The following is a 12,543-nucleotide window of genomic DNA, read 5'->3' on the forward strand; positions in this document are numbered from 1 at the left end:
GTCTTAGAGCTCCAAAATAAACTCACAGGTTTGCGTTTCAGCTTCACTTTTGCACTACAAACATGAACTGTGTCCGAGTAAATAACGCAACGAGACTGAACAGGAACTACAACAGTTGTCATCATATCTTTACGTTAAAGCAGAGAAGCGAAAAATCGATTTTTATCAGTAAAAGTGAAACATCGGTTCGATAACTGCACTTTTTTCAAAATACATTTTTATATTACACATCATCATGACGATATAAACGTAAAAGACATCTCCTTTCTCCACATAATTACAGCTGATCAGCTTAATATTACTTGTATGAAATAATGTCATATCATCCGTCGTAGCTCTCCCTTAAAAACGGTGAAAAAGCACAAACATTCGACAGAAAAAATTGAATAGATGAATTTAACCTCTATTAAATGGCACAACTGATGATTACAACCATGACAAGTGCGGGGAAGCAGTGATATATGAATTTAAAATGGCTGGAAATCAAAGTATTTTTGAGTATGTTTCTTCTTGCAAAGATTCCTTTTCCATTATAACTGTATAATATTGCGTCTCCGGGGATTATCGGTCTCACTTCCCTCCAAACTGGAAGGACTGGGATCAACTGGCGGGCTCTCTGGCTCACATCCAAAACCTCGTGGGCATTTCTGACACAAATCAACCATCTGATCAGTTGAAATTAAATCAAATTATATTGACAAGCTTCTTAGATAAACAATCTGAAATAAACTCTGTGTGCGTAACTGTGCGTAAAACCAGATGTATGGGTCAATGTTAATTAAAATGTCATGATGGATTTTTTAAATAGATATAGATATGAAAAAGGATTTTCTTAAAAAGATACACTTGATGTTCAGCAGGCGCATTTTGGCAGGTTCCAGTCTGTACCAACAGACTACAGGCCTGTGCCGCCACAACCTCAGAGGTTACGCACGATTATCACACGATTCAATTTCTGAAAAATAAATAAATAAAATTGCGCCCGAGGCGTTTTTATTTTGATTTATTTTTCAAACCATTTATTTTTTTTCTTAATTGCCATCTGCTGTCGATCATTTTCACAGAAAGCTGAGAAGCTGGGCTACAACATAAAGCCTCTCACAGCCTCTTCATTTTATTGCGACAAACACATCACAAAACATTAACACATTACTTCACGAATATTTCGATCCATAACGAGTTTTCAGGAGTGCGTGTGTGGAGTGTGTGTGTGTGTGTGTGTGTGGAGTGTGTATGTGACCCGAGCAGTAAATGCAGAAATAAATTCAACCAATAATCATTCATCATTCGGTTAAAGTTACAAAATCAACAGAATTTATGAGCACAGTCACCAACATTGTGCAGAAGTACATGAAGTGCATCACAGTTGCTCCTCAGCAGGAACAAGGAGGTGTAAAAAGTTCACATCAAACTATCCAAAACTTTCACTTCGTTGCATATTGATGGTCATCGTCTCTTGTTTTTAAGGCAAGTTGTTCGGATTCATATAGTTTCGAAAACATTTTGTTCACCTGACACAAAATGCTTTTCCATCCAGTGCTCGACTTTTAGCAGAAATATACAACAATGCAACGTAAACAAACTTTAAATTTGTGGAAATTCACATAAAAGTTAACACTGTTGAGTTTTACAATATTTTTCTATAATATATTATTCACATTCAAATTGACGGACTTATAATAAATAAGCTTAAATAAATAAATACAATAATAATTTACACTCACCTCGTTACCACACTATTTACTCCAAATACAAATGCAATTAGTTTTTGATGTTTTTCCCCACAATTTCTTGTATTTATAGAACCAGTTCAGGTGATTTTATCATCAGGCTTCCTGAACACACGCTCCTTACCAAATTAGCTTTAAAAAAAAAATCTGTTAGTTTTCATCATGTGAATTATATGTTGGATTAAGAGAAACGCCGTGTGAGAAGAAATAGACATATATCGTTTTAAATAAGCAAAGATTGCATTTGGCTGCCTTGCATAGCTCAATTGACCTTTATTGCTAACAGACTGAATCTCTAAACTCAAATCATGTCTCAGCAAACTTCCCTGATGAAGTGAAACATCTTTAGTTTCTTCTGTTTCATTTAGGTGATTTTATACAGGCCAGAAAATCAGTTTACTGACTGCAGTGAGCCTTTTAAATAACAAGATAATCGAATTAATTGTCCACTACAGTGCATCAGCTTTATAAACCTCATTATCACCGACATGTGCATTACTGTCATTAACAAACACATGTAAAAATGCACTACAACTGCAAACAATTTGCTCAAAACTTGCATCGTTAACGAATTATTTTATATCGGAGTTGTCTGGAAACAAATGTGTGGCACTGAGCCATTTGATCTTAATTTTCTTTAAACGACTCATTATTTTTTTACAAACCAAAAACATTCATGGTGTTTTTTCTGTCTCATATCGACACAAAATTTAATGGAACATGACAGGGAGCAAGTGAAAGCGTGTCATTTGCTGCTGGCTTTTCATCATCTTTCATAAAAAGAAGAGAAAAACTAAAAACACAAAACGACTTGTTTAATGGGCTTTTTTTCAGTGCATCAGCGTCTGAGTCCATTTCGTTCCACTCTCGACATCTGTGGGGGGAAATTGCATCGCTTCTGAAACTTGAACTTTGTCCAGCTGATTGATTAATTGTGGAAGGAGCCATTAACTTCTCCTTGTGCTTGGAAGGACTGGCTGCGGACGTGCAGATCGTAGGGGAAACGGGCCTCTGGGGAGACTCGGTACATGGAGTTGTGCGCAAGAGCCGTGCGTCCTGGCGCACTGCAGTAGCGCATGCCGTAGTGGCTGCTTTTGCCGTAGTCTGGCGGGTCGTCGTGTTTTAGGGAGAAAATCCCGTTAAAGTTCATCGGTGGGCTCAGCTGGCTGTCGAAATGTGGGCTCCCGCCCTCCGGGGACGGGTTCTCGTAGTAAGACTCGTAGGCGCTGCTGTAGCTGTAGTGTCGGAACGGCTTGGCGCTGCTGTCCAGGTTGCTGCCACTGTGGCCGGGGGGCGTGTTCATGTCCGAGCCGGGGTATGGGTACATGGCATCGTAGGGCGACCTGCCAGAGAACATGACCTCCCCGTTGTGGTCTGTGAGGAAGTTTCTCGCGTTCAGCTGCAAACAACCGGCCACCAAGTTGGTCGTTGGCTGAGATAATCCTTTGCACAAAGTCTGTACGAAGGCGAGGAGGTCCGGTCTCTTCCCTGCGCTCAGAGTCTCTGACAGGGCCCAGATGTAATTTTTTGCCAGTCTCAGGGTCTCAATCTTGGACAGTTTCTGAGTTTTGGAGTAGCACGGCACAACTTTGCGCAGGCTCTCCAGGGCAGCGTTCAAGCCGTGCATCCGGCTGCGCTCTCGGGCGTTGGCTTCCTGGCGTCGTAGTTTGGCCCTGTCCATCTGCTCCTTGCCGGGTTTCTTTTTCCGGGGGCCTCGCTTTTTAGGAAGCCCGTTCTCATCCTGGTCGTCCTCTCTCTCGTCCTCATCTCTGTCGGATATGTCGTCGTCGGCCTCCCGCATGTCGGAGTTGGACCTGTCTGGGTTGTGTAGTCGCTCCTGCTCCAGGCTCTCAGGTAAGCTTTCACGGGGATAATTGGCACCAAACCGTGGCTCACACATCATATGAGATTCCTCGTAAGGCAGTGTCAACATATTTCCTGTAAAAATCGAAGCACCAACAGAAACTGTGAGGACAAAGTAAAGCAGCGGCGTCTTTCGAAGGTTGTCAGTTAATTACCTTGTGAATGAGTCCTCCCAAGAGGAAGAGTAACAAATTGGCAAGCAGGGCCAATGTCACAGCTTGCTACCTTTTCAAAGACACTCAACTTCATTGTCTTTGGACTTGTTGTGAAAAACATGTTTTGAACCTTTAGTCACGTCCTACGTGGTGATGGATACACACTAGACTTCTGTTTAGGCGTTTGTTTTGAAGTAGAACAGAATTCCATCGCGTATTTAACTCAGAATAAAAGCTCAGGGATAGTCAGCAAATGCATACTCAAAATGTCACTCACCTGTGGTCAGCGTGCGCCGTGCATGTTCCCAAATATCTCCCGTGAATCTGCGCTGCAGCTTCTCCTCCCGCGAACCACAAAAAAATTAGAAGAAAAGGCTCAAACCTGCGCACTGTCTTTTCTCTGGCTCGCTGTGATCTGCTCTCCCTCTCTCTCCCTCCCTCTCTTCCCCTTCCCTCTCTCTTTGAGGAATGACACTCATGCCAACAGCGGGTACCCATGCCATCTGCCGCTGACGTCTTGTGGCAGCCGAGACCACGTGTTCCGTGTCCCATGGGACCTCCATTCCGTACCGATCATCTGGCAGCTCCGGTAATGGGCACCGGGAGGCCCGCGTTTACCGTCAGAAACACAGACCGGAGAGGGATAACAACTAATATCTGCATCTCCCCGCGTAAGAAAGATGAATTAATGTCTTTTTGTCTGGGAAATGGAGGGATGTGCAGGATGTTCCAGGCATTCTCAACAGGTAGAGATAGATAGATAGATAGATAGATAGATAGATAGATAGATAGATAGATAGATAGATAGATAGATAGAGAGAGAGAGAGATAGATAGATAGATAGATAGATAGATAGATAGATAGATAGATAGATAGATAGATCGATCATATGTTATATCTTTAATAGTAATGTTAAAAAGACAAAAGTCATGTTTGGGATACCAGCATTTAAATTCTACACATATACAGTATCCTCTGTTTACCCTGTAAGTTTCTGTTTGGGACCCAGGGCTCATTATATTATGTACAGGCCTTATATTGTGCAGTGACATTCCTCTCAAAGCACAAACAAGTGTCTATTTGCTTTCCTGTTTTTGCAGTTTGTTCATCAGTGGTCAGACTGGGGGTCTGGCCTCTCTGGGCTCTAAATCACCCCAAACAGCATCAAATGTGCTCATAATTTTTCTGGTTTATGAATAGATTTGCAGACAAAAGCAATCTTTTCATGCAAAGTCCATGCACTGATTTCCATATTTCATCACCTTCCTCAAATGTACAGCCCAGTTTGGAGCAAAAAAAAGGAGTGCCATTTAAATATGCTTCGTAATGACAAAGAGACAAAATTAGCTGTTAAGGTGGTTAAAATTTCATTAGGAGGCCATGTTAGGCTTTAATAACTAGCATCCACATACAGTTCTTGGAATCTCAAACAATGTGGAGGGAACACCATTTGAAACTGAAGTAGTATGGCTTGGAACTTAGCTGTCATGTCTGCAGATGGACATTACCAAGTACTGACTAGTGTGGAGACTTAACCACATTTACATCTATCATTGTGTTAAAATGTGAGGAAATGTTCATTTCTTAATGTATGTTTGCTGCAGAGATTTAATTTACTTCTGTTTATTTAAGACAAAAAAAACCCCCAAAACAATTACTTGGGTAAGCATTGTATATTGGTAAAAGAGATGAACAAAGACAATGCAGTCATGCTTTTCTCTTGTAGTTGTAAAAGTGGACAAAATAAAGTTTTAAAATGGTTGTGTCAAGAATAAACCAGTAAATATTAGGCACCATTAAGCTCCTAATTTAAACATAATTATGGAAGAAACATGAATCTCCCTGTAGCCGTAAATGTAGTTTTGATTTTGCGTTATTTTCCAGGATTTTTCATTTAGCCAACAATGACATCTCTGCAGCTGGCCCCATGCCACTGAGATCATTTTGTTAACAAATATTTTCATTATTAATTAATCCACAGACCTTTTTCTTGGTCTCTAAGAGAAGAATGTCCTCTCAAGAGTCTTTGTTGATGTCAGTTTTGTCCAAAAAAAAAAAAAAAATCCACAAATATTCAGATTACAGTAATATAAAACAGAAATAAAAAATATTACTATTTTACAGAAGCTACAATCAGAGACGTTTTAACTTGAAAAAGTCAGTTTTCCAATTAAGTTTCCATTCATTGCCTATGCTGTAAATCAGCTAATCGTTGCATATCTATATGAAAAAACACTGGTTAAGAAATTCCAGTAGATGCCTTACATGCACAGGATGGTGTGAGCATAACAGAGGGGCGTGCACAGTGTTGGTACCTCAGTACCATAGACATTAAGTACACCCAGTGGAAAAGGCCCAGTGGCACACTGCCAAACCCACACTGGGGCACAGCTGGCACTCGATATGGGTGTATGCACTCCTCAGTTATGTGGAACACACACACCGGCGCACACACAAGCCTATTCCTGTGAATGACCTTGTTGCAAGGAGAATCAATTAAAGCGACTTATCAATCTCTCTGTATTGGACATTAGTCGACATCGATCAGCGGCGCGAGGCCAGCAGCAGAGAGCTCATCCCACCTTGGTGTGAGTTCAGAGCACCACAGGCCACACAAGGAGCGGTGACACTGACAGCATGTACACGCAGTGGCGGACGTGCAAACACTTAACCTAACGCGTGTGAGACGGAGCACCAGGCATGTGTTCACACAAATACAAGGCAAGTGTGCGGCGGACAAACACACACTGCACACAAAGTACACATATGGACGCATGGATATAATAATAAATAAATAAAACAGTCTCTTCATCTCTGCCATCCCCCCCAAAAATGCCTCAGCTGGTCTGCTGATCGTTCTGGTCCAGCACACTCACTCACACACACACACACACACACACACACACACACACACACACACACACACACACACACACACACACACACACACACACACACACACACACCAGCATCTGAAGAGTCAAACTCCCCATCTCAGACTAATCAGTTGACTGCACTAATTGCAAATGCAAATATGCAAATTTATATTAATTAATTACTCCACTAATTAGTTCTCTTGTCTTTTCAGGTAATAAATCATGGTGTGGTTGAGAGAAAGAGAGAAAGAGAGACATGGCAGTGATCTTTTGTCTGCTAGAATCCTTGTTTCAGGTCTGATTCTGATACAGCGATGTCTGCAGGACAGATTTTTATCAAACCGTCCTCCGCTGTGATTCCTTTCCTTTTTCTCCACAACACTTCTAACTTAGTCAATTATTGCCTTTGATATTCCATGTGTTATACTTCAAGGGTGCGAGCGTTGTAATTTGAGAGGTATAACAAATAGCAGAGGTTGGTAAATCGGAGCATCTCGCTGACAGTTCTTGCCTGTCAGCTCTTTTAATTATCACATTATCAGCTTTTATAGGCACGGTGTGCGGTGCAGAGCTGCAAATGAAGCCGCCACAGATCGCACGCTGAGTTGCAAGCATTTCTCAATTGATGTCAGCAGTTAAAGGGGAATTTGCGTCTGGATAATGAGTGCAAGGTGAAGTGGTTGAGAAGATGGTGGTGGTGTGGCGCTGCAACATGATTCGGTCCAAAATATCACTCAGAGTTCGGTCGTAGAGGTCGTTTCTGTTGTACAGTCCCGTGTGGCAACTCTAAAGCAAAGTGTTTTTTGTAATCTTGACACTGACTCTGTAATGAGCTCCATAATGTTAATTTTCAGTTTCTCGGTGAACTAACAACTCTCACTATTTATTTTGCGTCGCCTTCCACTCAGCTGCCTGTACAATTAACTCAACCCAAAACACAAAAGCTAAATGAGGAAGTGCTTACAATGTGCCACACACAAGTGCAAGTCATTTATTCTGAGTACTTGTTGATGATCAGATGAACGCTTCAGTTGGTGCTGATAATAATTCTACATTCTCCCTCTCACACCATAAACCTGTTGTTTGCCAGAGTTATTGTCTTTTCAGCGTTTATGATGTTTCCAAATCTCTCTCTTGTAATATGTCAAGTGTGCACATTTTCCCCCTTTTCCTTTATTTATCCATGTGGAAGTTTCACATCTTATTTCAGAGGAGGCTGTGTTACAATATTAGACTAAATGCTGTCTCTTAAAAATGACATACATTTTCTGCTAATTTGTTTTTCTCACATGCATTTTTGCCTCCTGAGAGCAGCATGTCATCACATTTAGGCAACAAATCACTCCGGTGAAGATTGAAGGAGCAAATGTGGTACATCTAGTTTTGCAGTTAGACTTAGTAGGAATGCTTTGCAAGTTGCCTTTTTTTTTTTTTTTAATGTAAATAAATCCTGAAGAAATACAGGCGGTTGTATATTTGTCTGTGGGCATATCTTCTGTTACCAGAATGTACACGAAATGTAGTTTCTAGGAGACAGATTTTCATTTACAAGCTGAGAAAAATGATCACACATGCTGCATGAAAGAACACGAACCGTGTCCAGCCAAAATACCAGATAACAGCAGAGTTATGGACCAAGCCTTCCGATTTTTACAGTTATCCAATTTATGAACTTCAAAATGTTGTTTCAGGTGGAAAGCTCATCTTCGTTATGTGGGCAGCTGACATTTGTAAAACTACAACTCATTTTAAGGGTTTCTCTGCGTATCTACACAAATTTATAGAAAGAAGCTTTGAATTTAGATTTTGTTACCATGAGCCAATAAATCTTGGAGTGGAAATATGATCTCTTTCAAGTGTTTTCAGCAATAATCAATGATCCAGGAGCTCTGTGGTGACACCGCCAAGTCTGGAAAGTGACTTAAGTAAAGCGGTGAGGTATACTCTACCGTTCAAAAGTTTGGGGTCACCCAGACAATTTCATGTTTTCCATGAAAACTCACACTTTTATTCATGTGCTAACATAATTGCACAAGGGTTTTCTAATCATCAATTAGCCTTTCAATACCATTAGCTAACACAATGTAGCATTAGAACACAGGAGTGATGGTTGCTGGAAATGTTCCTCTGTACCCCTATGAAGATATTCCATTAAAAATCAGCTGTTTCCAGCTAGAATAGTCATTTACCACATTAACAATGTCTAGACTGTATTTCTGATTAATGTTATCTTCATTGAAAAAAACTGTTTCTTTCAAAAATAAGGGCATTTCTAAATGACCCCACACTTTTGAATGGTAGTATAAATAATATAGTCTCTTTTAATACCTTTGCAGCAACATATTTATGAAGCATTGAGTTTTCTTAGGTTTATGGTAATTCTTCAGATCCTACATGTGCCCAACATGCTTGCTGCATTTTCTTTGAAAGTATAGCTTTAGGAAATATGTTTGCTCCCTTCCGTACAGAAATTTAGCTGAGAAGACTGATGATATTCTAATGTCTGCCTGATAAATAATGCATGGAGCTGGAGCCGATCTTAGTTAGCCTTAAATTAGCGTCAATCAACACAACTCATCAAAACAATGTTCACAACTCAAAAGGTTTATCTAAATGGGGAATTTAAACTTTTATAGAAAATTCAACCTTTTGAATGGTAATGTATGTGGTGAGTGTTTTTACTTGATGCTACTTTACCACCATTGTTTAAGATGAAAGATTTTTGATTTTTACACATAAAACATACAGTCTGTTTATTGTATATGAAGTCTTGTTATATATTAAACTTCCCAATTGTATATAAAGCAGGTCAAACATTCTTGTAAAGTACAAAACTAAACTACTGATCACAAATAATGTGTCATCCATAAACAACAATCATTGTGTAAATGCAGTAAATAATCTGTCCGCTACTAGATGCAACTTGCTCATAGTAGAATTGAGATCCATGTTGTCAGTGGCCACAATTATGCTTCCAAAATGACTTGGAGTCAAAAGGGAAGACTTGTTGTAACAGCCTCTTAGTGGACAAGTTGGTTTCAGCAGTGAGCTCCAGCACCACCCACCCACTGAAGGCTCACATGCTGGATGTGCAGAGGACTGCTGAGGATTGTGGGACTGATTACCAGAGGCCAGGTCCTGGACTGGTGTCCTCCAGCTGTGCTGTTCTACCCAATTAGAAACTCCATATGCTGCCCCACTCAGCTGCTGAGTGGCCACACCTCCCACCCACACAGGTGGAGCATTGTGTGCTCTGTATGTGCATGTGTGCGTCTGCCTTTGTTGCTGTCGTCTATCAACAAAAACACTCCAGCGAGAATTAGAGAGGAAGCTCCTCCAGTGTCCATTTCATTTGGATCCATAATTCCCCGGCATACAGGATTATAATAACTGCCTCACAGATCTAATTACATTTTGTGTGATGGTCCACCACTGAAACACTTTCTTACAATCTCAACTCATTTCTTAACACACAAAAAAGTAAACTGTCACCACTCCTTTGATAACAAACATGCAGGTATTTAGGTGGGTGGCATAGAAGTGCTAATAGTATTAAAATATGGGGATATGAATAATGGATATGTTTTTGAAAATGTATAATGTAAAGATGTTAGTCCCGTTTTCAGACAGAGACGGGACGCAGACGTGAAATGTTGCTGGAGGCGCCCGTTTCTTTTTCAAAGCACAATCTGTTCACACACGTTCAAAGTGGTGGTGACAATCTGTTGTGGTAGAATGCGACACTTCCATACTCAGAAAGTGATAAGATAAATAAAAATGTGTCAGATATCATATTTAAGAAAGAGTGTCATCTTTACTTTCATAAGCATTGTCTGAAATGGATGATAAACTCTGTTTGCTGCACTGTAAAACACACGAGGTGGTGTCGAACCCACAGGAACTATATAACATATGTGAAGAGACATAAACACATGATTTATTGACATTTCTCCAAACTGCCTGAGAGCTCTGGAGCAGCAGACGGGAGGGATGTTTTCCTTTACGAAGTAAGATCAGAATCAAAAAGCTCATGACGTAAACTCCTTTTGATTTGCACATGAATCTACTGGTTGGCCAACTTTTACACGTTTTCACTTTTTTTTTAATTCCAAGCATGGAGCTGAGGTGATTGACAGGGCTGTGATGTTGTTTTCTCACCTAATCGACACTCGTGGTGTTGATACGATTTCTCTCTCCGTCATCCCTTCTCTTCACTTTTACTCATTAGCCTTCAACCAGCTCTAACCTAACCAGCTCCAGTGTTTGTTCTGAGGCAGCTGTAGGCCCCTGTTGTCTTTATGTACATGGTTCGGACAGTGTGTTGATCATGATCATGATAATGATAATACCTATGCTGTAATTTGTTGTTTTTATTGCTATCTTCATTTTTCTCTTTTCTTTCTCTGCTATTGTTGTCCCTCTTCTTTGGTTCAGTTTTCCTCTGTATGGACTCTAAAGCACCTTCAACTGTATACAGCACTAAATAAATAAAGCTCAGTTAAGGGGTTCTATCATCAGAGGTCCGTACTATGATGCAGGATTTGTCGTTAGTCTGTTAGGTCTGCTGATGCTGGCTCTGGATAGGGCCCCTCCTTCCTCTTGTTTTCTTCCTTTTCAGGTATGCTGAGCACTGTGGCAACGGCAGGTGAGGGCAATCCTGGATCAATCAGCAGAAGCAGGAGCAGGTGTGCCAGAGCCAATCAGCTGACTTCTCCTACACAATATAACCTGACTCCACTCTTTAGTCGATGCCGGATCGTGAATGCCAACAGTCAGTTTTCTGATCACTTCACTCTAGCCATTGTTCCTGTGAACCTCTAGTAAAGCTGTTCTGCTCTTTCATAGTTCGGACCCACCACCTGCTCCTGCTGCCAACCCATTCCAACCCACCAGGATTCATCTACACCCCCGTCCTCTGTCTACATCTCTGGAAATCTCCTGGAACTTCTCCACCACCTCCCAACCTCCGTCCGAGCCTCCACCGCCGTCGCAGCCGCGACCGTCTGACACAGCCCAACAGAACCCTCCTGCCTCGTCTGGTTCTCTGCCTCCCAGCTTCCTGGCTGTCCGCCGTCAGTCAGTCTCAGTTATGAGCAGTATCAGTCTTGGTTAATTATATCGTAGGTTTGTATAGGTTTTCTAGTTCATTCTAAGTTGTGGAGTAATGCATCTCCGGATTTCTAGTTTTGGTTATTTGCGGATAGTTCTCTAATTCTTGTATTTTTCTTAAAGCAATCTTGTTTCATAGTAATATCTGTTTTTGCCGTCTCCTAGTTTTATATTCTGGAATCCGTGTGAGCATAATCGCTCTTTAGTTTAGGAAGTTCTTGTAGTCGTTTTCTCTCTCCTGCCCAGGTGTTACCTGCCGTGGGTCAGTTCTCTTGTTGGTAAATACTCTTTGTTTAGTCTTCCAGCCACTAGAGGCCCTGTAGTTCACAGTCGTTGTTACTGTTTCCGTTTCCCCGTTCTGGGAACACACTTCCGTTGGGAGTCAGGGTACTTGTGTATTTTGTAATTGTAAATAAACCATTGAATCTGCAACTGCTCAACTCCTTCTCTTTCCTGTGCCTCAGAGAAAATCTAACATAGTCTTTGGTCTTTAGGGTTATGGTGGTGGTTTACTTCCTATTGAGGTACGTCGCCACGACACACTCCAGAGCAGGGAATACTCAAGATACAAGTCAGTGTGGTGCCTACTGACCAACCAGTTGTCTTTAAAAAATGGTATCATCATTCCAAGAACCTCTGAATCCTCTGACAGAGTTTTTAAAACTGCAAGAACTTGCAAATGTCACAATCAACATTTGCACCATAATGATAAAGCAAAAGGTCTGTTATGCAACTTTAAAGCTGCAGAAATCTGGGAAGGGCAAACCACAGCCCCCCACAAAAATACTGGCTTAGGCTCTCCAGTTCTCT

General features: G+C 41.0%; 1 protein-coding gene and 1 long non-coding RNA gene across 2 annotated transcripts; one reads left to right on the forward strand and one right to left on the reverse strand.

Annotated features, from left to right (window-relative positions):
* Window positions 1–1,082: 1,082 nt before the first annotated feature.
* Window positions 1,083–4,164, reverse strand: neurod6b (neuronal differentiation 6b). The gene is made up of 2 exons (XM_023273167.3): window positions 4,026–4,164; window positions 1,083–3,668 (listed from the first exon to the last, which is right to left on the reverse strand). Exon 2 carries the CDS (start codon window positions 3,661–3,663, stop codon window positions 2,659–2,661), a length of 1,005 nt encoding a protein of 334 aa, XP_023128935.1. The 5' UTR covers window positions 3,664–3,668; window positions 4,026–4,164; the 3' UTR covers window positions 1,083–2,658.
* A 98-nt stretch (window positions 4,165–4,262) lies between these two features.
* On the forward strand, window positions 4,263–12,157 carry LOC129349734 (uncharacterized). The gene is made up of 3 exons (XR_008602847.1): window positions 4,263–4,419; window positions 6,283–11,395; window positions 11,470–12,157. It is a non-coding gene; the product is annotated as an uncharacterized LOC129349734 (long non-coding RNA).
* Window positions 12,158–12,543: the final 386 nt, after the last annotated feature.

The sequence above is a fragment of the Amphiprion ocellaris genome, chromosome 10 (assembly GCF_022539595.1).
Source record: "Amphiprion ocellaris isolate individual 3 ecotype Okinawa chromosome 10, ASM2253959v1, whole genome shotgun sequence".
NCBI classification, from domain to species: domain Eukaryota; kingdom Metazoa; phylum Chordata; class Actinopteri; family Pomacentridae; genus Amphiprion; species Amphiprion ocellaris.